Here is a 27,154-nt window from a genome sequence, read left to right on the forward strand (position 1 = left end):
AATGCCTGTGCCAGAGACACGGCAGGGACTTAGGCAGATGTGGGCTCTGCTCTCTTGGAGCCAGTCTGTTAGAGAGGACAGGTGCTAAGTGAACAAATATAACCACAATTCTGTTAAGTGCTATAAAAAAAAGAATATACCAGGAAAGATGTGACTTGTCCACACTGTGATAGGCCTTAGAAGGTCACGTCAAGGTGGGGATAAAGATCTGTGGGGAGAATGAGAGAACGTTTCATTCCCCATGGTTGAACGCAGGGTGATAGAGGGTATCCTAGAGTTTCAGAGTTGGAAGGAACTGCAGAGGGCAAACTTATTGTACAAATAGCCTGGGGGTGGCGCCTGACCTCCTTGCTCTTCACAAGGGGGAAGGAGAATTAAGATCAAGAGTCCAAGGCTGATTCCTATGAGGCAGCAGAGGTCGGACATGCCTCCTTTCCCCGCCATGTTTACCAATTCTGACACCAACTGTCTCCCCCATGGCACCCTCTCCTTCTCTGCTGGGTTCAATAATTCATTGCAGTGGCCACACAGAACTCACAGACAATGCTTATGATTACGGGGTTTGTTAGGGAAGTAACAGGTTACAATTCAGGCTCAGGAACACTCAGGATCCAGTTCTTCTGTCAGGACAGCCTCTTCCCAGCCGTGTTGCAGGCACGCCTCTCCCTGGCCCCTTCGTCTCTGTCCTGCTCAGGCAAGTGTTTACAAAGCCCTTTTAGCTCTACTGATAAGTGCTCAGAGGTACCCCACTCCTCCAGCAGGCCTCGGCCCAAAGGCATTCAGCTTTCTTGCTCTGTGGGCCGGGAAGCCCACTGCACTGTCTCCTGTCAGTCTCTCCTGCTGCCGTTTCTCTGCCACTGGTTCTCTGGCTCTGCTTCCTTGGCGGTGGTGGGATCTTCTCTTAACCCATCTCTGGGATAGTTCACCTCAAGCCACGCGGGACGGCAAAACTGACCAATCCCTTCGGTGAGCCACAATTACCGTATCTGCACAAGTGACTGTTACAAGACCATGGCGAGAAAGGTCGCACAGAAGTGATACATCACACTACGCTTATTAATTCAGTTGTTCTCTTATCCATCTGAGACTTTTTGAGTGTTAACCATGTGCCAGGTGCTAGATAGGTGCCAGGGATCAGAGTTGCATGTTTAAAGACATGCTCTCTGGCCTCCAGAAGGTTGCAGTCTGTTTGGGAAGAAGACAGGTTAAGAGTAAACTACCCTACAGAGATTCCTCAGTCCGTGTTCCTGCCCAAGGAACTTCTGGCCCTGTAAGATGGGGAGCTTCCTTATTCTAGATGGTTCCAGTTGGTGAAATGTCTCTGTCTTGTCAGACTCTCACCTTCTTGTTGCTCCAACCAGGTGGACTGGCTTGTGCCCTGGTGGAGTAGCACAGGACAAGCCCTTTTGCCCTCCTTAGGGTGGCCCTCTCCACACTGGAAGGTGGGTGACTCAGCCTCCATCTGCTGCCCTCACCTGCCCTTCCCTCCCTCCAGCTTAAGCACCCAGGTCGTCCAGCCAAGCTCTCAAGATGATGGGGGAGAAGATCCAGTGATGGAAAGCCTGCAGCACACAGCAGATAGCTCAATGTCAGGCATTCAGTCAGTGGACTCCAGCTCCATCAGTTGGTTGATTCTTCTTTTCCAAATCCCTACTGTGTCCCTGGCTTTTCACTAGGCTTAGAGATAGATGCCCCCACGTGTCTGTCAGTGTGTCACACTGTGGGGGCATGCGTGTTGCTGTGATGCCGGAAGCTATGCCACCGGTATGCAGATACCAGCAGGGTCACCCATGGAGGACAGGTTTCAGCTGAGCTTCCAGACTAAGACAGACTGGGAAGAAAGACCCGGCAGTCTACTTCTGAAAAGCATTAGCCAGTGAAAACCTTATGAATAGCAGCGGAACATTGTCTGATATAGTGCTGGAAGATGAGGCCCCAGGTTGGAAGGCACTCAAAAAATGACTGGGGAAGAGCTGTCTCCTCAAAGTAGAGTTGACCTTAATGACGTGGATGGAGTAAAGCTTTCGAGACCTTCATTTGCTGATGTGGCACAACTCAAAATGAGAAGAAACAGCAGCAAACATCTGTTAATAATCGGAACAAGAAATGTACGAAATATGAATCTAGGAAAATTAGAAGTCGTCAAAAATGAAATGGAGCACATAAACATTGATATCCTAGGCATCAGTGAGCTGAAATGGACTGGTATTGGAGAATCATGTGGTCTACTGTGCCAGCAACAACAGCTTGAAGAGGAATGGCTTTGCATTTATTGTCAAAAAGAACATCTCAAGATCTATTCTCAAGTCCAACGCTGTCAGTGATAGGATAATATCCATACGCCTAAAAGGAAGACCAGTTAATAAGACTGTTATTCAAATTTACGCACAAACCACTAAGGCCAAAGATGAAGAAATTGAAGATTTTTACCAACTTCTGCAGTCTGAAATTGATCAAACATGCAATCAGGATGCATTGATAATTACCAGTGATTGGAATGGGAAAGTTGGAAACAAAGACGAAGGATCGGTAGTTGGAAAATATGGCCTTGGTGACAGAAATGATGCCAATGATCGCACGATAGGATTTTGCAAGAGCAACAACTTCTTCATTGCAAATACCTTCTTTCACCAACATAAACAGTGACCATACACATGGACCTCTCCAGATGGAATACAGAGGAATCAAATCGACTACATCTGTGGGAAGAAATGGAAAAGCTCAATATCATCAGTCAGAACAAGGCAATGGACCAACTGTGGAACAGACCATCAATTGCTCTTGTGCAAGTTCAAGTTGAAACTGAAGAAAATTAGAACAAGTCCACGAGAGCTAAAGTATGACCTTGAGTATATCCCACCTGAATTTAGAGACCATCTCAAGAATGTATTTGACGCGTTGAAAACTAATGACCGAAGACCAGACAAGCTGTGGGATGATATCAAGAACATCATACATGAAGAAAGCAAGAGGTCGTTAAAAAGGCAGGAAAGAAAGAATAGGCCAAAATGGGTGTCAGAAGAGACTCTGAAACTTGCTCTTGAAAGTCAAGCAGCTGAAGCAAAAGAAAGAGATGAAGAAGTAGAAGAATTGAACAGACGACTGTGAAGGGTGGCTTCAGAGGACAAAGTAAAGTATAAAAATGACATGTGCAGAGAGCTGGAAGATAGAAAACCAAAAGGGAAGAACACGGTTAGAATTTCTCAAGCTGAAAGAATTTCTCAAGCTGAAAAAAGTCAAGCCTCGAGTTGGAATAGTGAAGGATTCTATGGGGAAAATATTAAATGATGCCAGAAGCATCAAAAGAAGATGGAAGGAATACACAGAGTCATTGTGCCAAAAAGAATTGGTCAGTGTTCAGCCATTTCAAGAGGTAGCATATGATCAGGAACCGATGGTACTGAAGGAAGAAGTCCAAGCTGCACTGAAGGCATTGGCGAAAAACAAGGCTCCAGGAATTGATGGAATATCAGTTGAAATGTTTCAACAAATGGATGCAGTGCTCGAAGTGCTCACTCATCTATGCCAAGAGATTGGAAGACAGGTACCCGGCCAAGTGACTGGAAGAGATCTGTATTTATGCCTATTCCCAAGACAGGTGATCCAACAGAATGCAGAAATTATCGAAGCATATCTTTAATATCACACACAAGCAAAATTTTGCTGAGGATTGTTCAAAAGCGACTGCAGCAGTATATTGACAGGGAACTGCCAGAAATTCATGCTGGATTCAGAGGAGAACGTGGAACCAGGGATATCATTGCCGATGTCAGAGGGATCCTGGCTAAAGCAGAGAATACCAGAAGGATGTTTACCTGTGTTTTATTGACTATGCAAAGGCATTTGACTCTGTGGATCATAACAAATTATGAATAACATTGTGGAGAATGGGAATTCTGGAACACTTGATTGTGCTCATGAGGAATCTTTACGTAGATCAAGAGGCAGCTGTTTGGACAGAACAAGGGGATACTGATTGGTTTAAAGTCAGGAAAGGTGCGCGTCAGGGTTGTATCCTTGTACCATACGAATTCAGTTTGTATTCTGAGCAGATAAACCTAGAAGCTGGACTATATGAAGACAAATGGGGCATCAGGATTGGAGGAAGACTCATTAACAATGTGCTATATGCAGATGACACAACTTTGCTTGCCGAAAATGAAGAGGATTTGAAGCACTTACTAATGAAGATCAAAGACCATAGCCTTCAGTGTGGATTACACCTCAACATAAAGAAAACAAAAATCCTCATGACTGTACTAATAAGTAGCAGGATGATAAACAGAGAAAATATTGAAGTTGTCAAGGGTTTCATTTTACTTGGATCCACAATCAACACCTATGGAAGCAGCAGTCAAGAAGTCAAAAGATGCATTGCGTTGGGCAAATCTGTTGTAAAGGATCTCTTTAAAGTGTTGAAAAGCAAAGATGTCATCTGAAGACTAAGGTGTATCTGACTCAAGCCATGATATTTTCAGTTGCATCATATGCATGTGAGAGCTGGACAATGAATAAGGAAGACCAAAGAAGAATTGACACCTTTGAATTGTGGTGTTGACGAAGAATATTGAATGTACCATGGACTGCCAAAAGAACGAACAAATCTGTCTTTGAAGAAGTACAACCAGAATGCTCCTTAGAAACTAGGATAGGAAGACTGCGTCTTACATACTTTGGACATGTTGTCAGAAGGGGCCAGACCCTGGAGAAGGACATCATGCTTGGCAGAGTACAGGGTCAGCGGAAAAGAGGAAGACCCTCAATGAAATGGACTGACACAGTGGCTGCAACAATGGGCTCAAGTTTAACAATGTTTGTGAGTATGGCGCAGGACCGGGCAGTGTTTCGTTCTGTGGTATGTAGGGTCACTATGAGCTGGAACTTAACTCGATGGCACCTAACAACAACAGAGATAGATGAATGAGGTGTGAGGACACAGGAACAAACACTGTCAGAGCCCACCCTGTTAGTACTGTGGCGTGAACACAGTATGGGCTGGCCCTCGGGTGAGGCCATGACATTTGGAATGAATCATGAATGAGGAGCCAGCATTACCAGGAGGACCAGGGCAGGGACCCAGTTGCCCAGGACCCTGGGGCTTTCTGCAGAGGAGTCAGGACTGCATCCCATGGCCAGATCCCGACACGTTCTGATGGGATCTTAGGTCAGGAGGTGGGATTTGGACAGGGTTGAAAATAAATATGAAAATAAGCTACACTCTGGTTCTCGCTTCCTTGAGCATTGTTTGAATATGAAAAAAATCATTGGGGTTCTTCACCGCTCATCATCCTCGCTGCAGCTCTGTGAGGCCAGCACGGACTCACCCTTTTTTCTCCGCCTTTCTGGAACCCAGAGTGCTCAGAGACCTGAAAGATTCTTCCCAAGTCTGCAGCAAGTTAATTTGCTGCTGGGCAAAAATCTGACCTGAATTGCTGTGAGACTAATTATGGTCTTTAAAAATATCTCACCTACAGCGACTAGTAATAGATTTCTCTGTAGAAATACCCTGTGTCTGATTTTGGGGTGCTGCCCCGACACTCTGGGGGGTGTCATACCATATACAGTAGAAGCACCGTAATCCTCTCTAAAATCTGAACAACTCTAAATTTCTACACTTATCTATCCTAAGACCTTGGCTAAGGGATGGTGCACCTGGACACTAATCCCAAAAAACATATTCACAGGGGCCCAGTACCTGCCCGGGTCACAGCTTGCGTGATAGCGCTGAAAATCCAGCTCAGCTTCCCTGACTCAGAGCCTGGGGACAAAACGCGGACACCGTGGCCGGCCCCTTCGCAACCTGTCGGGGAATGTGTCGGCAGAGAGACAGGATGAGGAGACAGGTCTGGAGGGACCTGCTGACAGTGGGCCACAGGGAGGGAGGTGGGACAAGTGCTTGGCTCTGCTTTCTGTCCGATCTGCAGCCTGGATCGGGGTGGACGGGACGGGGAAGGGTGAGGATGGAAGAGGCAGAGAGATTTTAGGAAAGAGGAAGCCTTTGGCTTTTTCCGTTGCCTTCAGCTCTGCTCTTCCAACTTACTTACTTTCTTTTTTTAAATAATTTTACTTTTTTTTGGTTGTCGTGGTTGAAAATATACACAACAAAATACACACCAATTCAACAATTTTTACGTATACAATGCAGTGATATTGATTACATTGTTCGAATTGTGTAACCATTCCCATCCTCCTTTTCCTAATTGTTCCTCCCTTGTCAACATAAACTCACTGCCCTATAAGCTTGCTACCTAACCTTTCCAGTTCCTGTTGCCAGTTTGATCCCATGTAGATAGTTCTTTAAAAGAGCACAGTGCTCAAGGCAGACATTCTTTACTAATTAAACTATTGCTTGGTTTGAAGAAGACTTTAGGGGATATTTTTGGCTTTAAGGTTTAAAGATTATCTCAGGGTAATACTTTTGGGGGTTCATCCAGCCCCAGTGGCTCCAGAAGTCTGAACTCCACGAGAATTTGGAATTCTGTTCTGCATTCCCCCCTTCCCCTTTTGGTCAGGATTCTTGTATAGAATCTCTTCAAACTGTCACACATCCCAATCAGTCAAAAACTTTTTCAGCATGCACTCCCACTATATGGACATCGACACAGCTGTCATTTTATACATGTGTTACCTTAGTGCTGAGATCTCTGGGTGGCTCACACGGTTTGCACTCAGCTGCTAACCTAAAGATTGGCAGTTCAAACCCACCCAGCAGTGCTGCAGAAGAAAAGGCCTGGCAATCTGCCTCCATTAAGATTACAGCCAAGAAGACCCTATGGAACAGTTCTACTCTGTAACACCTGGGGTTTACCATGACTCAGAATCAGCTCAGTGGCAACAAATTTGGGTTTTTTGATTTTACCTTACTGTTATCACCGTGCACGTAATAAAACTGACACCGAAACCAGAAGTTAAAGGATGAGCAAAAGGTGTAATAATTTTAAAAAATAATTTTAGTTTTGTCGATGATCCAAAAACCTTCTGTTCATATGCCTGATTAGTTTTAGAAACGGTGCTTTAATGAATGCTCTGCTGTAGAGCAGTTGGAAGGCCTGGTGCCGCGTTGGGTTTATTCAGATCCTTGGCTGACTGGCGGCTCTGCCTGAAAGAGGTCTCTGGCCAGGCCACGTCGCTGCACACAGAGGACACGTATCAGTGCCTTTCTTCCTAAATCGGGTTACTCATTTTTCCATCTCATCCGCCCAGTATGCAAAGGATTTGTTGAAATTTGGCTAATATGTTTCCGTCCTCTCTGATGCCAATCAGATGTTTTTGCGAACTAAATGGGAGGTATTCTGTTCTAAAGTTCTTAGCACAGGAGTCCAAAATCCATGTAAATGCTTTGGAAATTTTTTAGCAGATTAGAGCATTCTGCTAGGACATATTTTAGGGGTTCAGGTAGGAGAGTTTTTACTGGTGACAGACTTATTTTTTGGTAACAAAATCCTCCAACAGTAGAAACATTTCCAAACAGACTTTTTCAGAATGCTGTGTCCCAAGCCTGGGTTTCTTTCAAAGAGTTGTTGCTTCCTCATTCGATGTTTTAACATGCTTTCACTGTGAGCAGGCAGATTAAACATGCTTAAAGGTGTTTTGAAAAGCTCTAGGAAGCATATCTCTGACAGCCAGTTGTCAGAGAAAAAAATGGGCAAATATAGAACAGATTTTTTTGTGTGTGAAAGAAACTGTGTAACCCAGTTGTTGGGTTTGACAACTCTTTTTGCTTGCTTTTCTTCAAGATAACCAGTAAATCTCTGATACAAAACGTTTTCTGAGTCATTTCCCATCTTACTAGAGATTTTATAGAAAATTTTACTGTCCTTAGTGTTTTAAGGTTTTTATTGTGAAAAATTTCAAACATACACAAAAATAGAGCAAATAGGATAATGAGTTTCTTCTACCTGTCCATCCCTGGCACCAACAGCTCGCAACATTCTGCCAATCTTGTTTCATCTTTCTTCCCACCCCCTTTTTTAGAGTAAGTCCCCCAACCTCATGTTATTTTTTTACCCCTAAATACTTCAGGATGGAGTCCCTGGGTGGTGCAAATGGTTAAGCACTGCGCTATTAGCTGAAAGGTTGGTGGTTTGAATCCACCCAGAGGCACCTCGGAAGAAAGGCCTGGCAATCTTCTGAAGGGTCAAGCCTTGAAGCCCTTATGGAGCAGCTCTGCTCTGCACATGTGAAGTCGCCGTAAGTTGGAATCTACTCAACGGCAATTAGCAACAATGCAGCCCTACTTACTTATTAGGACCTCTCAAAAACTTTTTTAAAACAATTATTTTTGAAATAATTATAGACTCACAGGAAGTTGCAAAAATAGTGCATAGAGTCCCATTTACCCTTCACATAGCTGCCCTCAGTGGTGACATTTATACAGCTGTAATTCAATATCTAACTGACGTTGGTACATAATATTAACTAGACCACAGTTTTCACCGTTTTCTTTTTTTTTTTGAATTCTTTTTAATTGTACTTTAGATGAAGGTTTACAGAACAAACTAGTTTCTCATTAAACAGTCGGTACTCATGTTGTTTTGTGACGTTGGTTGAAACCCCACGACATGCCAACGCTCTCCCTTCTCGACCTTGGGTCCCCTATTACCAGCTTCCCTGTCCTCTCTTGCCTTCCAGTCCTTGCCCCTGGGCTGGTGTGTCCCTTTAGTCTAGTTTTGCTTCATGGGCCTGCGTAATCTTTGGCTGAAGGGTGAACCTCAGGAGTGACTTCGTTACTGAGCTAAAAGGGTGTTCGGGTGCCGTACTCTCGGGGTTTCTTCAGTCTCTGTCAGGCCAGTAAGTCTGGTCTTTTTCTGTGAGTTAGAATATTGTACATTTTTCTCCAGCTCTGCCCGGGACCCTCTATTGTGATCTATGTCAGAGCAGTTGGTGGTGGTAGCCAGGCACCATCTAGCTGTACTGGACTCGGTCTGGTGGAGGACGTGGTAGACGTGGTCCATTATTCACCATTTTCTTATGCGTTCTTTGTGTGTGCGTGTGTGTAGTTCTGTCACATGTATGTTGTTGTTAGGTGTTGTCGAGTCGGTTCCAACTCATAGTGACCCAGTGTACAACAGACCAAAACACTGCCCGATCCTCTGCCATCCTCACAATCATTACGCTTGAGCCATTGTTGAAGCCACTGTGTCAGTCCATCACGTTGAAGGCCTTTGTCTTTTTCACTGACCTTCTATTTTCCCAAGCATGATGTCCTTGTCCAGGGACTGGTCCCTCCTGATAACGTGTCCCAAGTATGTGAGACGAAGTCTCACCATCCTTGCCTCTAAGGAGCATTCTGGCTGTACATCTTCCAAGACAGATTTGTTCATTCTTTTGGCAGTCCATGATATATTCAGTATTCTTCGCCAATACCGTAATTCAAAGGTGTCAGCTCTTCTTAGGTCTTCCTTATTCTTTGTCCAGCTTTCCAATGCATATGAGATGACTGAAAACACCATGGCTTAGGTCAGGTGCACCTTAGTCCTTAAAGTGACATCTTTGCTTTTTAACACTTTAAAGAGGTCTTTTGCAGCTTATTTGTCCAATGCAGTGCTTTGTTTGATTTCTTGACTGCTGCTTCCATGGGTGTTGATTGTGGGTCCAAGTAAAATGAAATCCTTGACAACGTCATTCTTTTCTCTGTTTATCATGATGCTGCTTATTGGTCCAGTTGTGAGGATGTTTGTTTTCTTTATGTTCTTGATGGTTACATGAATGTACAGAATCTATACATGTGACAGTGTGAATAGCAGCAGAACATTGTCACATGTATAGATTCTGTAGATTCATGTAACCACCACCACCATAAAGATGCAAAGCTGTTTTATTACCACAGAGGAACTCCCTCACGCCACCCCTTTATATTTGCACCTAGTCACTTGTCTTGGTCCTCTGCCACCCACTACTCTGTTCTCTATCTCTATAATTGTGTCTGTTTGAGAATGTAACAGAGTGGAATCATGCAGTATGTGGCCTTTTGACATTGGCCTTGTTGCCCATCCAGGTTGTTGCATGTGTCAGTGATTTGTTCCTTTTTATTGCTGAGGCGTATTCCACAGTCGGGGTGGACCAGAGCTTATTTAACCTTGCACTTATTGAAGGACATTTGAGTTGTTCCCAGGTTTTGGTTTTTACAGATACAGCTGCTGCGAACATTTGTGTACAGGTTTTTGTGTGAGTATAAGTTTTCCTTTCTCTGGAGTAAATGCCTAAGTGTGTGATAGCTGGGTTACGTGGTAGTTGCGTATTCAGTTTTATAAGAAACTTCCAAACTGTTTTCCAGAGTGGTTGTACCATGTTATATTCCCACCAGCAATGCATGACAGAACCAGTTTCCCTGCATCCTCAGTGGCATTTGGTGTTGTCACTTTGTTATTTTAGCCATTCTGTTGGGTGTGTGGTGATTTCTTATTGTTGTTTTAATTTCCATTTTCCTAATGGCTAATGATGTTATACATCTTTTCGTGTACTTATTTGCCACCTCTGTCTCCTCTTTAGTGAAGTGTCTGTTCATATCTTTTACCCATTTTCTAGTTGGATTGTTTTTACTGTTGAGTTTTGAACAGTCTTTATACATCCTAGATGCTAGTCATTTGTTGGCTATGTGGCTTGCAGATATTTTCTCTCGCTCTGTAGCTTGCCTCTTCCCAACAGGATGTTTCACAAATGTAAAAGTTTTTAACTTTGATGAAGCCAGTTTGTGAACTTTTTCCTTTTATGAATCATGCCTTTGGTATCAAGTCTAAGAACTCTTTGTCTAGCCCTAAGTTTCAAAGATTTTCTCTAATTTTTTTTCTAGAAGTTAAATCCATTTTCTAAAATCTAAATCCAGGATCTTTACTGAATTAATGTTTGTAGTGTGAGGTTTAGGTTAAGGTTCATTTTTTTTTTTTTTGGTCTGTGGATATCCAGTTGTTTCCAGCACCATTTGTTGAAAAGATTGTCTTTTCCCCACTGATACTTTTATTTTTACGTACGCACCATGCCACTGTCACACCTGATAAAATTGACGGTAATTCCTTTATATTATTTATTTTAAATATGTCTTTTAATCTTTGGGTCGTTAGCATCAGGACCCAAATGAGGTCCACATGGTGCATTTGGTTATAATGTCTCTTATTCTATGTCTTCCAGTGCCCAGCGTGGTGTCCAGATACCTCTGGACATGTTAGAAAGATGACTCCAGCATGCCCTTAGGCAGGGATGGATCACTCAGTAAGCAAGGTTGGTACAGGCTTAATTGTGCTTACTTACTAATCTGTAGTGCACAATTTCACCTGGGTTTCACCACGTCAACAATGTTAAACCCAGGTGAAATTGTGCACTACAGGTTAGTAAGTAAACACAACTAAGCCCATGCCTACCTTGCTTACTGTAAGCCAGTGCATTGCTGTGCTTACTGATTAACCTGCCCCTGCTCTCAGGGCCCTCTGCGTGACCCTGGCAGAGGTTTAGCATTCAGTCAGTTAAGAAAATAATGGGCACCTGCCAGCACACGCGGGCTCCCGAGCTGCATTCCCACTGCCTCAGGGTGCCAACTGCATTGAAAAGGGGGAGCTACAGAGGCCCTTTCCCTAGTGAGCAATGGGCTGCATCAGCCAGCATCACCCTGAGGCTACACCCAGGCAGCATCCCGCTTGTTCCTGGGGCCTGGACAGGCAAGAGACCCTTCCCAGGTAGGTGCCTGTCCTGAATGTGAAATGATTGGACCCTGTTACCCATCTCCCCACAAACACCATGAACTACTTGCCAGGGTCTAACATTATGTGAACTGTACAGTGAGTACATTCGAAGGCCTTGGTGTGCTGCCTGGTGTCTGGGAGCAAGGTGACCAAGTGATTGATGGCCGTTGAGGTGCTGTTGAGGGTCTTTATGCCTCCGTCTCTTGGGTGCCAGGGCTTGTATATCTGTGATTCAGAATACTGCTTTATGTATTTTTTGGTGATATTATAAAAACCCTTGAGCCATGTGGTGCTACCCTAGGGTGTTATAAAACCAAATTCCGAATCGTTCTCATTTGAAATGTGGATAATGTTACTTATTTCAGAGTTGCTGTGAGAAAAAACATGAGATAACATTTGGGAAATGGTTTGTAAACCCTGAAGGCTGCCTAGAGTAAGGGAGCAGTATGGTTGGTCCCAGGGTCCGATGCAGAGACGGCTGAGCACGGGCCAAGCTGCAGAGCTCCTGTCGCCATGACTTCCCGCTGCCAAGGAGCACCTTTTTCCCCTCTGCAAGGAGAGCCTCCAGGCTGTGAGGCTGTGGTAGGGCCCATATCCTGGGAGGAAGCCCCAGAGAGGGAGGGGCAGTTTATCCTGACCCTTCTTGGGGGAGGTGGGAGATGTGTTTATAGGATCTGGCTTTGTATCCTGGTTCTTTGATTTGGGGAGTGCCACCCACCCACACTGAATGAACTTCTGAATTAATGCCTGCGTTGGGGACAGAAGAAACTCTGTGTCTTAGCTAGTTAGTGCTAAAACCAAACTAAACTAAACCCGTTGTCATCAAGTCAATTCCGACTCATAGCGACCTTGCAGGACAGAGTAGAACTGCTCCATAGGGTTTCCAAGGAGCGACTGGTGGATTGGAACTGCTGACCTTTTGGTTAGCAGCCGAACATAACAAAAATACCACAGTGAGTGGCATTAAAAAACAGACATTTATTTTCTCACAGGTCTGGAGGCTAAAAGTCTAAATCAGGGTCTTGGGCATGTTTTCGATCCTTTCTGCGGGCTCTCCTGGTTTCTGCTGACTGCCAGTGATCCTTGGCGTTCCTTTGCAGCTTATAGATGCATCCGTAGTGGCGTCTCTCCCGTGTGTGTGTGTGTGTATGTGTGTGTTCTCTTTTTATAAGAGGCCACTCAGAGGTGATTAGGTTTAGGACCCACCCTACTCTGCCATGGCTCAATTAACATAACAAAAGAAACCCCTGTTTCCAAACAAGGTCATATTCACAGGTAAAGGGATTAAGGCTAAAACAGAACTTTTGTGGGGGGGGCACAATTCAACCCCTAACACTGTGAATATTGAGTGGCGCTCTTAGAAGAGCATTTGAGTGTGACTAAACAAAACCCCAGGCCTTCAGCTGCCCCAGGCCTTCCAGATTCCATAAACTGGAGTAGATGCCCTGGCCAGCGCCTGCTCACTGGGGAGGCCTTGGAGCTGCTACAGATGCCCCATCCAGGGATTCTCCCCACAGGGCTTCTTAGTCCGGCCCTAAGTCACAAATGGAACAGCCTTCGACACCCCTCACCCTCCAAGAAAAAAAAAAAAAAAAGGGAAGGCATTAATTTAGGAGTATCTGTGCTTCTTCCAGCCCCTCAGTTCCCTGTGTTTATTTAAGTTGGGATGGTGGACTAAGATGATGATTTACAACCCAGATCTTTTTTAGGAATTATTTTTGGTACTGGTTTTCAATTTTGCAGCCATACTTACAGGCGATATTATTAGACGTGTCACTGTGTCTCTTTTTCAGAGCTTGCCACCAGTCTTTATATAGACACCTTTTCCATTTTTGAGTTTCTTTATATAGATGCCTTCTCCATTTTTGAGTTTTTCACGTCGATTCATCTTTTCGTTGGTGTGTTAGAGATTATTTGTTTTCATAGGAAAATAGCAAGGTGAAGAGCTGTCCCAGTGTAAAAACTTAGAGTTGAGAGCAGGTATGGTGTGGATGGGGACAGAGGATGCCAGAGAGATTGGAGAGGAGCCCAGAAGCAAGAAGGCCCCTGTATCCCAGGGTCAGGCTGCGGGCCCAGGGAAGCCTTCTGTCTGTGTCAGTATATTCCAGGCGAGAAATCAGCTCTTAGACTTGGGACAGCATCATCTGTCTGACCTCAGGATTCAGGCCCAGATGGCTTGGTTTTGGGGTTTGGCCACTTTATGGGTCAGGCAGCAGAGACCCTCAGGGGCCCGGCGAAGCTCTGACTAGTTGGTAGTGGGCCTGGAACTCCAGCTGGGCCCAGGGTTTTTTCCACACTGTCCACACTACCTGCTTCACATCTTCTAAAACTGCTCCTCTGTCTCACCAGCTTGTCACTTGGTTCCTCTGGTTGCGCCTCAGCTTCTTGCCAGAGTGTGCAATAGGGGCCGACTTAGTCCTCCTGGTCCTTTGTTGCTGGGAGGAGACTCAGTGACCCTGAGGGTGGTGTTTACCAGCCTGTCAACAGGTGGCAGCACTCACAGGGATGCTGCTGTCAGGGCTGTAGGGGTGGAGGAAGGGCCAGCCCTCCCCAGGGGCTGTTCTCAGGTGATCCTGACAGGGCAGCTTCACTTTTAGAAATTGTTCTCAGTGTCTGGCCTGGAATTGGTTCCTGTGTGTAAACTTCTGAAGGGAACCCAACAATGGTGCTTTTTGGGGCGACTTCTGGGTACTTTTCCATGTGATGTAGTTCATTTGTTCCTACTGGTACTGAAGATGTCACTGGTCACTGGGAAGCATGGGGCTGGAATGTGAGCCCACCTGGAGTCACTGGACAGGACTGAACGCCTGCCTGGGTCCTACCTACCCCAGCTTTACTGTCCCACCAGATTTTTCCCTTGTGCCAGTTTTCTCAACTCTATTCTTTGTTTATCTGTGAGGTACCTCAAATTCTTTTTGAAATAAAAAGTGGAAATAAATAACTGATAAAGCCAGCGGTATACATGGCCTGGATGCTGTGCTCAGTGCAGGTATCCAAAGATGAGGAGAGTGCAGTCTTAGGATAGATGTGCGGGCACGTGACTGAGCCAAGTGTCACTGAGCAATGAAGGCGTGCAAGATGGATGGAGCATCCGAGTGGGAAGGTGGCCAGCAGGTCTTTTGGAAGGGTGATACCTGAGCTGAGTTAAAATGAACAATTTGAAGGTACACACAGTGGGGAAGGGCCACAAAGTCTCCAAGACACAGCAGCTTGCATGCAGAAGAGTGGGTGTCAGTCACTGGGGAAATTGGGGTGAAATAGCAAAGAAAAGGTGAAAGCACTTTGAGTAAATAACTTCAGTGACGAAGTGATTCATGAAGTGTTCGTGTTCAGCAGGTATTTACTGAATGCCTGCTTGGCATCTGGCTCTGTTCCAAGTGCAGGGATCCACAGTGAACAGAATAGAGTTCCTGCCTTCAGTGAGCTTGCATTCTAGCACGGGGTGGGGGGCCTGGGGGGGCGAGGACAGTTAACAGAAGCATGAATAAAAGCATAGTCAGTCATACGGAGCCAGATGGTAATAAGTGCTCTGGAAAAAAATTAAAGCACAGTAAAGGCGTTGTGTCAGGGCAGAGACCTGAAGAAAGTGAAGGAGAAGCCAGGAGGCCAGGCGGAGATAACCAGTGCAAAGGCCCCGTGGCAGCAGCAGGCGTGGCCTGTTCAGGGAGTAGCAGGGAGGCCAGTGTGGCTGGAGCAGACAGAGGATGAGGTGAGCATGACTGGAGACAGGTCAGAGGGGCAGTGGAAGGCCAATCGGACAAGATACTGTGGGCCATTGGAAGGACACCAGCGTTTACTCTAAGTGAGATGGGAGCTATTGGAGGGTTTTGAACAGGGAGCGAACCCAATTTGGCTAACATCTTAGAAGGGGCAAGGGCAGAAGCAGAGAGACTGGTTTGGAGCCTGTTCTGTTAATTTAGGAGAGGCGTGATGATGGCCCGGGCTGCGTGAGACGTGGTGGTGGGTGTAGAGATATGGAAGGTCTTACCAACCCTGCCACTCACCCTGGGGAGCGGCTAATGTTGTGCTTTCCTTTCTAGGCTAGGTCATCCCAGGGAGCCCCCTGCTGCTGGCACCATGACGGTGAGGGGGGCCGCGCTGGCCCCGGACCCAGCCTCACCTACAACTGCAGCAGCTTCTCCCAGCGTCACCGCCATTCCGGAGGGCAGTCCCACAGCCATGGAGCAGCCTGTGTTCCTGATGACAACCGCAGCACAGGCCATCTCTGGCTTCTTCGTGTGGACGGCTCTGCTTATCACCTGCCACCAGGTACCCAGGAGTCAGGAGCCCCTGAGCCAGAGAGCCCCTAGAGGCCCCCTAGAAGGACCCTGAAGGAGACTGCGAGGCCAACAAAGTATTAGTTCGGCTAGGCTGCAGTAATAAATAAACCCCACTATCTGAGGGGCTCAACTTGGTAGAAGTTGATTTCATGCTCACACCCCAGCTCAGTGCAGGTTGGGCCCGATTTTGTGGCTCCCACTTATTGCAGCTTCACTGTTACCCTGACATCTTCCTTCTGACAAAGCGGCAGGGTGTGGGGATGTTTAACTACCTTGATTCAGAAATGACACTTGTCACTTCTGCTCACCTTCCATTGGCCAGAACTAGTCAGATGGCCTGCTGGAACTACAAGGGAGGCTGGGAACTGTAAAGGAGCACATGGGTGTCAGTGACCCCTTCGCAGATGAGAAAGTGAAGGCTCAGAGAGGAAAGAGGGAGAGAGAATTTGGTCACATGTAAGTTGGTGGCGGAACTGGGATAGAAATTGTCTCCCATGGCCCTGTCCTCGTAGTCCCAGGTGAAGCTGTGGTGGGTTGAGCCTTGCCTTCACTGCCAGAGGAAAGAAAAGGGTTGAAGAGTGCTCAGAGGGGGGATCGGGGTGCCTGTCCAAGGTCTGTTAGCTCCCTGTTAGCTGCCCCATGTTTCTTGTCCCTTTTAGAACTGTTTGCTTCCATGGTGATTGGATCATAGCAGATGGGAATATTCTGTTCTCTCCCTCCTAGTCCAGGGCTTGGCCAGGCCAAGTGTGATGTCATAAGAGCTGGGACAGAGCCTTGGGGCCGCTGGGCTGAGGAGTGTGCTTGGAGCTTTCTTGGCATTTGCCTGTGGCTTTTATTTCCTCCTGGTTTCTGAAAATTCCACTTCATTCTCCCAGCTCCCCAGTGAAGCAGCACTGCCTCTGAGTGATATATGGTGGGGGGAATGAGGCACCAGATGACATCACTGGCCTGTGCCCTCAGCCAGGAGGGGTTCCCACATTCCGTAAAGTCAGGATCCTCCCTGCCCCCACGTCTGCATACCAGAGATTAAGAGATGGGACTGATGGGGCTACATATACCCACTCACCCATGTTTTTGCTCAGGACTGTTGCCCTAAGACCCCGGTACAAGGCTTTTAGGAAGGTAGAAGGAGAAAGTAGAGGCGCCCACATGGTTGAGGGTCTTGGCTCCTGCACGACTGTGCATCTGGGTTCCCACGTGCGCTCGGTCAGCCACGCAATATCCCCTGGCCTTGTGTCCTCGTGGGTCCAACTTGGATGGTCTGGGCATGGTACTGAGGCCCCGCTGCCGAGACTCCACAGACTTCGTGTGTACCCTGTGGTTTGGTTCTCCCAACAACCTACGCTGGAAGTCCTCCAGTCCCCATTTTAGAGAGAAGGATTCACGGCCCAGGGTTCAGTCACGTGCGCGTGGTCACAGAACTAGAACAGCAGAGTCAGAAGTCATAGCACACCCCCGCCCCACCAGGCCCCTCATCGGTGGAGCAGGAGGAGGTGGGCCCACAGGGCGGCTGGGAGGTGTGGTGGGTGGACCCTGGCTGACCCCCCCGCCCCCCGCAGATCTACATGCATCTGCGTTGCTACAGCTGCCCCAACGAGCAGCGCTACATCGTGCGCATCCTCTTCATCGTGCCCATCTACGCCTTTGACTCCTGGCTCAGCCTCCTCTTCTTCACCAACGACCAGTACTACGTGTACTTCGGCACCGTGCGTGACTGCTACGAGGGTGAGCACAGGGTGAGGGAGGGTCCTGAGGGAAGGGCAGAGAGCTGGTGCCGCAAGGTGGGCTGCGCACCCCTCTCTCGGTGTTTGAGAGCCAGAAGGTTCTCTGCCCGCTTTCCTCCTGGGGACCTCTGGGCCTCACAGGGGCAGCTTTGACCCACCCATTGCTTCAAGGTATCCATCCAGCCCAGCAACGGCACACATGCAGCCAGTCACCCTTACAGATGCACTTTGTGATGTGGGCTCCCAAACAGCTTCACAGAAACCGGGGGTGATTTCTCAGTTCTGGAATCACTGACGGGGGAGGGGGCAGCAAATTAGAGGTCCATTTGTAGATAGAAAACCAAGGTAGAGATGGCGAGGGGCTTCTCCAGGGACCTGTGGCAAGTTGGTAGTGGGCTGGGCCTCCAGCCCCAGGTATCTGAGGGCTTCATTGCCTGAGGTGCTCTGCTGTGCTGCCAAAGAAGGGGCCCGGCTTCCTCTCAGGGGCCTCGTTCTTGTGTGTACTGAGCACCTGTTACCTGTGCTGGCTTGGCGTTGCAAAAAGGAGAAGCCAGCTGTCGCTCTTCCTGCCCTCCAGGAGTCTGTGGCCACTTAAACAGTCCCACCACTAGGAGAACAGCTGCCCAGTTGGTGCACAGGCAGAAGGGCTTCAGGGAGGAGAGGACAGTGGACCTGTGGCTTAGAGAATGAGTTGGTATCGGTCAAGTGGATGCTGGGGACGAGCATTTGTTCCGGGCAGAAAGGAGTGCTAATGCTCAGGGTGAGAGGGACTGCCAGGCCTGGGCATGGCTAATGCCATGCTTGGTGTCGGCCAGCCAGGGAAGAAGTCAGTGACCAAGAGGAGACTGTACTGGGTGGCAGGGATGAGGGAACTATGCAGCCTGGCAGTCCATACAAAGACATTTAGATATTGTTTTTTTTAACTGTTGACACACAAAAATGTGACGTGATTGGAAATGGCGCCCTCCTCTGTGTGGAGAGTGGGCCAGTGAGGGAGAGGCCTGGGCCCCAAGCAAGACAGGTCATAGGCCAGCAGGCATGGAGAGGACGGTCTCCCAGAATCCCTCTTCACTTAGCTCAAGGTCCCCTGCTGTGGTGCCCACCCCCTCAGGCTAACGTGTTTTCCTGTGTCCTCCCTACCCTGCGCTGCTGGTTTGGGGTAAAGTGACAGATGTGCCAGCAGTGTCCTCTTCCCTGACTTGGGGCTCCCTGTCCCGGGGCTCCATGCATGTCACAGTGCAGCATGCTTGTCCCCTAAGGTGTTCTACCCTTTCTTCCTGTCACCTTTTGACCTTGTGGATCCTGAGGATTCACAGGACACAGGACATGCCTCTGGGTTTGGTGAGGACGTGGAGCCATAGTAGGAGCTCACTGCAGCCCTGCCCCTCTCCCCCTTCGCTGCTGCCACTCTGGCTACCTTGTAGCTTGGCATGTCAAGCGTTTCCCAGCCTCAGGTCTTTGCATGTGCCCCAGTACCTGGGAAAGTCAGCTCCTGCCCTTGGCCTGGAAGCTCCTTCTCATCCTTCAGTCATGCTTTGCTGTCCCCTCTGCTGAGAAAGAGGCCTTCCCTGACCTCTGGCTCCCAGCACCTGTGCGCGTCCACACAGCCTTATGACGTGTGCAGCTACGTGTGCACACATATGGTGTGCGTGCTTTGTTTCATTTCTGCTTCCCAAGTAGACTGGTTGTTCTGTGAGAGCAGGAACCCATCATGTATATCCCAGGCTGGCAGAGCCAGCACGTGGTAGGGTGCATTTCAGAATGTTTAAATGAATGGGAGACTTTATTAAACACCTGCTGTGTACCTGCATTCATCCATGTGGGGCCTCATTCAATTCCCAGACACCCCTCCTCCCAGCTGGGGTTCTTTTCCTGCTGTTCCAGGTTGGGGACCAGGTGGATCAGAACCCCTGTCTGATGCTTCTGGTCATGGAAGCAGCAGAGTCCCCAAGGACACCTCTGGGCATCCAGAGAGCCATAAAGGGTGGGATTGGGGAATGGGGGTGCTGAGAGTCCTTTGCCATTCAACTGCCAGCCTCGCCCGAGTACCCAGGAGCACCACTGCCCACCTTGTTCCTTCAGAATCCAAGAGCTGCTCCCTCCGAAAGGGGCTCTCCTGGGGGAACCGGGGACAAGTGTTGGGCGCTTTCTCTGTTGGCCCCCAGGACTGGCCGTCCCAGCAGAAGGGGCACAAGGCACAGCCGGGGAGCTTCTGGCACTGCTACCAGAGGCGGAAGCAGATGGTTGGTGGGTGCCCCCTCTAGAAGCCTCTTTGTTCAGGCCCGCTTGCCCCAACTTTTCTCCCAGCCTGCACGTAAAGGTCCTCAAAGGAAATGGCCCCCCTCCCCCCTCCTCCCCGTGCCATGAAACACATCTCCTAGCAACACTGTTATCCCCTTGGCGTCCCCAGGGGAGTTTACAAACAGCACAGCAGCTGCCAGGAAGTTTGGGCTGCTCCACAGTTCCCTGGCTCTTGGGGTCTGAGTCCGTGGGGTCTGCGTCAGTGGGCTCAGCCCTGTCTTGGCCTTTCCTGTCCCTCTGCTCTGTGTCTCAGACCCTTGCCCGCTGTTCTTTTATCTAGCAGTGCCACACAGCTAGCTGCCCCTGCAGACCTGGTGATGGGGTGTATCCCTCAAAATTCAAAAAGAAGGAAATACTGGCCCTGGAGAATGGGCAGGTGGGGTGTGGCAGTATACTAGGCTGAACAGCTGCTGTCCTGATTCCACCAGCCCATTCCAGAGGTCAACTTAGAGCCAGGTTTCTTTTGAACAAAATTCTGTTTTAAAAAAAAAAGTAAACTAAAATTTAATTTTTATTAAAGTAATTCATGCACATGGTCTGAACACAAAACTGCCCTGACTCCTCCCCGCTCCCAAGTTCACTGCCCAAAGGCAATCCCTTTCAATTATTTAAGCTTTCCCCGCCGCCGAATTACCGTTAAAAAAAAAAAAAAAAAGCTTACAACTGTGTTGTTTCTCAATTTTTCCTTTTTTTGTTTCCATCTTACATAGTGTTAATAGGGACCTCCTACTGTAGAAGGTTTTGATTTAGGTATTTTACACTGACCTCCCATACACACACATACACGCACACACACACACACACACACTCACCCTCCTCTTTTCAGTGTGGTTCTATCACAATTTTTTCTGTCTTTTTTTTAATGCTTGCATAATTATATCTCTGTAAATATTGTTCAAAGCTAAGCCTTATAGTGTCTTACATTTCCCTTTCTTGTACAACTTCTTGTTTTTCTGTGGTTGCTATTGGTTTGCTTAGTTTTGTATGTACCTAGTATTAATTTAGAAGGAGCCCTGGTGGCTCAGTGGTTAGGCACTTGGCTGCTAACCAAAGGTTGACAGTTTGAACCCTTGGTGGTTCAAACCCACCCAGCGCCTCTGGCTGAGAAAGACCTGTCAATCTGCTCCTGGAAAGATTACAGCCTAGAAAACCCTATGGGGCAGTTCTACTCTGCCACATGGGGTTGCTGTGAGTTGATGGCACCTGACAATGACATCATTAATTTATTCCCGATTGCTTCATTGAATTGAAAAAAAAAAAAACACCTCCCCTCAGTACAGTCGAGCAGATCAGTTATCTGTTAGCTCTGTATTTTCTCCCTTGGTGACATTCTTCCTGAAGCCCTTCTCTTCTCACTCCAGTCAGGACTGGCTGCTTTCGAGGCCTCTGACTGCTCAGCTGTTGCCTGACTTTCATTCACCGCCATCCTGGGAATTCTGTTTGCCTCTCCGGGGCTGAATCACTTCTTCCCTGGATGCCTTTGCGTTCTCTTACATGGTTTTCCCTCTTTTTGGCCGGAGCACATCTTTCAGGAGCGTCCCGAGACAAAGGATAGCTTGGGAGTCTGACTTTTGGAAATCTGAAAATACCTTTTGTGTGTGTGTGTGTGTGTGTGTGTATGTGAACCGTAAGGTTTTTTTTTTAATTTTATTATTGTCGTTGAGAATATACACAGCAAAACATACCAATTCAGCAGTTTCTGCATGTACCATTCAGTGACAGTGATTACATTCTTGGAGTTGTGCCACCATTCTCGCCTTCCTTCTCTGGGTTGTTCCCCCCTATTATCATAAACTCCCGGCCCCCTAAGGTTCCTATCTAATCTTTCAAGTTGCTGTTGTCAATTTGATCGCATATAGATAGTTCTTAAAAGAGCACAATGACTATAGCCTACATGACCCCAAGACCAGAAGAACTAGATGGTGTCTAGCTACAACTACCTACCACTCTGGCTGGGGTCACAACAGAGGGTCCCAGATAAAGGAGGAGAAAAATGTTGAACAAAAAATCAAATTCACAAAAAAGATCAGGCTTACCGGTTGGACAGAGAGTGGAGGAAGCCCTAAACTATGGTTCTAAGACACCTTCTGAAGGAACTGAAACCCGTCCTGGAGACTGCCCTTCAGCCAAATCGTGGACAAGCCCATAAAGTAAACAATAATACCCGAGTTCCTTAGAACAATCAATTATATGAGATTGAAAGGACAACATCTGCCCAAAAGCAAAGTTGAGAAGGCAAGAAGGGGTAGAAAATCCAGACGAAAGGAAATGGGGAACCCAGGGTGGATATGGAAATGGAGAGAGTGCTGACACATTGTGGGGAATACAGCCAACGTCATGGGACATTTTATGTACAAATTACCGAACGGGAAACTCGTTTGTTCTGTAATCCTCCACCTAAAGCGCACACACACAGAAAAAGCACGATGCTCAGTTTTTACTAGTTAAGCTAAACTGTTGTGTGGTTTTAAGAAGACTTCAGGGAATATTTTCGGTTTAAGGTTTAAAGATTATCTCAAGGCAATAGTTGCGGGGGTTCATCCAGCCTCTGTGTTGAAAATATTCTTTGATTGATGGACGAGTTGATCTATTTGTTTTTTGGGAATGGAATTCTAAATTGGCAATCATTCTCCCTGACTTTCAAAGGCACGTCACCACTGTCATTTTGCATCCAGTCTTGGGTAAGTTCTGCTGGATTCTGACTCTCATGCCTGTGTATGTTGTCGTTAGGTGCCACCGAGTTGTATCCGCTTTATAGCGACCCTGTGTGCGACAGAATGAAACACTGTCCAGGCCTGCACCATCCTCACAGTCGTTATGCTTGAGCCCATCGTTGCAGCTGCTGTGTCGATCTTATCTCGTTGAGAGTTTTCCTCTTTTTTGCTGACCCTCTACTTTACCAAGCATGATGTCCTTCTCCAGGGACTGGTCCCTCCTGATAACATGCCTTACGAGGAGTCTGTACATAGATCAAGAGGCAGTCGTTCAAACAGAACAAGGGGATACTGTGTGGTTAAAATCAGGAAAGGTGTGTGTCAGGGATCTATCCTTCTACCATAATTATTCAATCTGTATACTGAACATAATCCGAGAAGCTGGACTATATGAAGAACGGAGCATCAGGACTGGATGAGGACTCATTAACAACGTGCGATATGCAGGTGACACAACCTTCCTTGCTGGACGTGAAGAGGACTTGAAGCACTTACTGATCAAAGACTACGTACAGCTTTTGGTATGGATTACATTTTGACGTAAAACAAAAATCCTCACAACTGGACCAATAAGCAACATTATGATAAATGGAGAAGAGATTGAAGTTGTCAAGGATTTCATTTTACCTGGATTCACAATCAATGCCCATGGAAGCAGCAGTCAAGAAAGCAAACAACATATTGCATTGGGCAAATTGGCTTCAAAAGACTTCTTTAAAGTGTTCTAAAGCAAAGATGTCACTTTGAGGAGGAAGGTGCGCCTGACCTAAGCCATGGTGTTTTCAATTTTCTCATATGCATGCAAAAGTTGGATACTGAATAATGAAGACCAAAGAAGAATTGACACCTTTGAATTATGGTGTTGGCGAAGAATATCGAATATACCATGGACTGCCAGAAGAACGAACCAGTCTGTCTTGGAAGAAGTATAGCCAGAATGCTCCTTAGAAGCAAGAATGGCAAGACTTCATCTTACTTACTTAGGACATGTCATCAATGCCTGTATATATGAACTGCTTTTTTACTCTTGTTTTTAGGATCTGGTCTTTATCCTCAGTGTCCTGAAACCTCACAAGAGGTAGGATTTCGTTCATTGTGCTGGGCACCTGAGGGCACTTTGAGCTGGAAACTCATGTCCTGAGGTCTTTAGAGTTTTCTCATATGTTTTGGGAATTTTCTCATATGTTTCTTTGATAATTTCTTCCCTTCCACCTTTCTCCCTTCCCCCTTTCCCTGGAATTCCTGTTAGTTGGATATTGCGCTTTGAGATCGAGCCTAGAATTTTCTTTACAATTTTCCAGCTCTTTTCTATTTTCCACAATTTTTAAAAAAAAACTTTACATTTGAACTTTTCTACTGAATGTTTTGTTTCTTTTACCATATTGTAAAATGTTAGGAGCCTTTCCTTGTTCCTTTTTACAAAAATTTTTTATAACCTCTTGTTCTTGTAACAATACCAAGAATATCTCCTCTTCTCTCTCTGGAGATTTTAATTACAGTTTTCTTCTGTTTCCTGCATTATCTCTGTCTCCTCTGAGTTCCTTTCATTTGTTTATTTGCTTTGGTCTTTGACCTTTGTGTTAGAAGCTCTCCTCAAATGTCTAGTGTCCTTGACTGTTTTTCATACTTAAGAATGAGGCCTAAAACTGCTGGGCTTCCCAATTGCCTGATAGAAGACAGGCATTTCCTCTGACATTTTTATGTGGTGGTGAAGGCAGGCTCCAAACGAAGGCTTTTGATTCTATGCCGGCTTCCCTAGAGAATAATTTCCTCATCTCCTGCCTGAGAGGTAAAAACTAGGCAGCCTAAGTTAAGGAAACAGAACAGTGAAGGTGTCTGAGGGGGCCTGTCACTTTTCACATGCAGACTTAATCTCTGTTTTCTAGAAGCTTCCTTATTGCTGCCTTCAGCTGGGCCAAGTTCCCTGAGGACAGAGCTGTTTCAGCCTCTCTCGAAAGTAATGATCTAATTCTGGTGTTGAGACTTTTAACTGATTTTCCTGTTTTCACCTTTACCCACAGCCACTAGAGTGGCCTGGCACATCCAATTCTAAGATTTCCTGGGGTTCTGATTGACCACTCCCCACCGGTCATCAGTGACCATGGTTCGTCTTCTAAGCTTTTGTTGGCATCTCTTGCCTGTCATCTCCTTTGCCGTTTTTTGTCTTTGAAGGTTTGCACCTTTTCCCCATTCCTTGTCATTTTAGTGGGATTTTAAGAGGGAACGGAAGGGTCAGTGAAGATGAACGTGTGCTCAACCTGTGGATCCTGTGACTTGATTGTGGTGTTTCCATCCAAGGAGAAGGCAGAGTCTCAGAGAAGTCAGTGACCTGCCTGGGTCCCATGGCTCGTTGTGTCTTACTGTGCAGTAAGGGCTGTGATTCACACAGTGCTTGAGGTGCACCACCACAGGACGTTCAGGGGTGGAAAGACAAGGAGGAAACCAACTTCATTAGGTGCGTGTAGTGTGTTCAACTGCCGTTGATGGTGAGGACTTCCCACACGCAGATGATTGGGTGACAAGCCTGGGAAGCTCACCGGCCTGTCAGGAGGAGAGAGAAGACGTGTCTGTAAGTCACTGTGATCTGAGAGACACTGAGGGGCCGGATGCTCAGAGGAGGAAGACCCAGCACCCACGGCTGCTTTCTACGGTCACTGTTTTGTTGATTATAAAGTTTATATATTTTGTTAACAATTGTTAATAATAAGATTTTGTTTTTAATAAGGTTTGTATGGTGCTTCACAGTTTTACTGAACATTTTCCATCACCTTGAGCTCATTCTTATCTCCAGGTTACCTTTATAATACCATCCCCAGTTTACAGATGTGAAAAAAAGGCCCGGTAGGCCAAGACTTGCCGAGATTTCCCGGATAGTAACTGCAGAGGCCACACCCACGCCGGGTCTGAGTTTCGGGAACTGTCCTGTGCCAGGCACAGAGAGGCAGAGTTTAGGGCAAGTTTCTCCACCACAGAAGTGTATCCTCTTGTTAGGGAAACAGGTTTTACGTGCGTGAAGGAAGCAGAGAATGATGCTTCAGTCATTGAGCCTCAGATTTTGGACAAACCTAGCTTCCTAGAATCCGGCCTAAAGTGAAACACCTTCCCAGGTAGAGGATGCCACGGGGGGTGGACACAGCCGAGGGCCCCCGACACAGGGCTGCAAAGGTCCAAGGGCTGCCCAGGAGGCACTGGCTGATGGTGGCTGACAGAGCCAAGAATGACAACAGCTCAGTCGATCAGAAAAGAGATACCCAGAAGCATCTAGTAGAAGAGGGAGATCAGAAGCAACATTTGGGGTGGCGAGAAGCAGCAACAAGCAGGGTCAGCAGAGGACAGAGAAGCTGCGAGTCAGGAGAAGGAACTGCGCGTTGGAGCAACTCTGGGGTCTTGGGTCACTGATGTTGAGCAGATCCCGCACACTGCTTTGTAGCCCTTGTACCACCATTGTGATGATCACCAGCCCTGATAAACAGGGAAGAAATGTTCTGAGGCCTCCACTAACAGAGAAGATTTCTTTCCAAAGTGGCCAAAGTGAAGTGTTTTCCGGGCTCACCTGCCAGTTTTCTGGAACACGGAATGCTCTAAGTCTTTCCAGATAACCAGACTGTTTCTGTGTGGTAAGGAGAGCCAGGTGCAAGGCCAGCTTTAGTGCTGAAGGTATGTGTGTTGGGGGGAGGGACTCGAGGGGCCGGTGTGCCTAGTGCCTGTGCCCGGGTGCTTGGGAGGAACTGGGAGCTATGGCAGAGATGGCCACAGGACACGTCTTAGTGGATCTTCTTTCGAAGCCTTGAGAGTGGGCCCCCAAGGCTGAGGTTCAGTTGTTAGTTCTGGAAGGATGCTGGACAAGAGGCTGGGTAAGAGGAGAGCTGCCTCCTGGACTATAGCTTCCTGTCCTGGTTAGAGAAGCTGTCGGTGAAGAGCGAAAGCCTTTGGTCTCCAGGTTGGATGGGACCCATAAAGTCACATGCTGCCTGGAACCCCAGCCTCTGATTCACTTTTCCGCTGGCAGGGAGTTCACTGCCCTCCAAGGCAGAGTCACTCCTGGGACCATGTGGGGCCTCCCTGACCCTCTGAACAGGTGGCTTGTCCCTCATGTAAAGAGAGTGACCCTGGGTATCTTCTCCTCTCCAGGCCTCAGGGCTCCAGTACAATGATTCCTCACTCCATCTCCATCCTGGTCCTTCCCTCCTGACTGTATGCACTTACCTCAAGATCACTTAAGATTTGGTACCTAGGGTGGAGCAGAAAGCACCAGGCCCTGACTCCAGGGCAGAGGAGAGAGGGACTATCCCTCACTCGGGCTAGAATGGAGGGCCTGGCCTGCAGGCCCCTTGGTCACCTAGCAGAGAACATTTAGTGAGGTATGGAGTCATTTTGTGTCTCAGGGCACTCTCCAGGAGACCAGATCTAGAGCTCCAATAAGGAGGGTGGTGAGGTGACGAGCCACTGGCACGGAACCC

The 27,154-nt window shown here is 47.3% G+C and overlaps 1 protein-coding gene across 2 annotated transcripts in view; it reads left to right on the top strand.

Annotated features, from left to right (window-relative positions):
• Nucleotides 1-27,154, top strand: part of TMEM184B (transmembrane protein 184B) — a 60,482-nt gene that overhangs the window by 16,810 nt on the left and 16,518 nt on the right. For both annotated transcript variants that reach the window (XR_010321688.1, XM_003419767.4), the window contains exons 2-3: nucleotides 15,716-15,944; nucleotides 17,515-17,680. Coding sequence is in view for 1 of the 2 variants with exons in the window: in XM_003419767.4 (XP_003419815.2) it covers nucleotides 15,753-15,944; nucleotides 17,515-17,680 (358 nt within the window). In the remaining variant the exon portion in view is untranslated. The remainder of the gene's footprint in view (nucleotides 1-15,715; nucleotides 15,945-17,514; nucleotides 17,681-27,154) is intronic.

The sequence above is a fragment of the Loxodonta africana genome, chromosome 4 (genome assembly GCF_030014295.1).
Source record: "Loxodonta africana isolate mLoxAfr1 chromosome 4, mLoxAfr1.hap2, whole genome shotgun sequence".
NCBI classification, from domain to species: domain Eukaryota; kingdom Metazoa; phylum Chordata; class Mammalia; order Proboscidea; family Elephantidae; genus Loxodonta; species Loxodonta africana.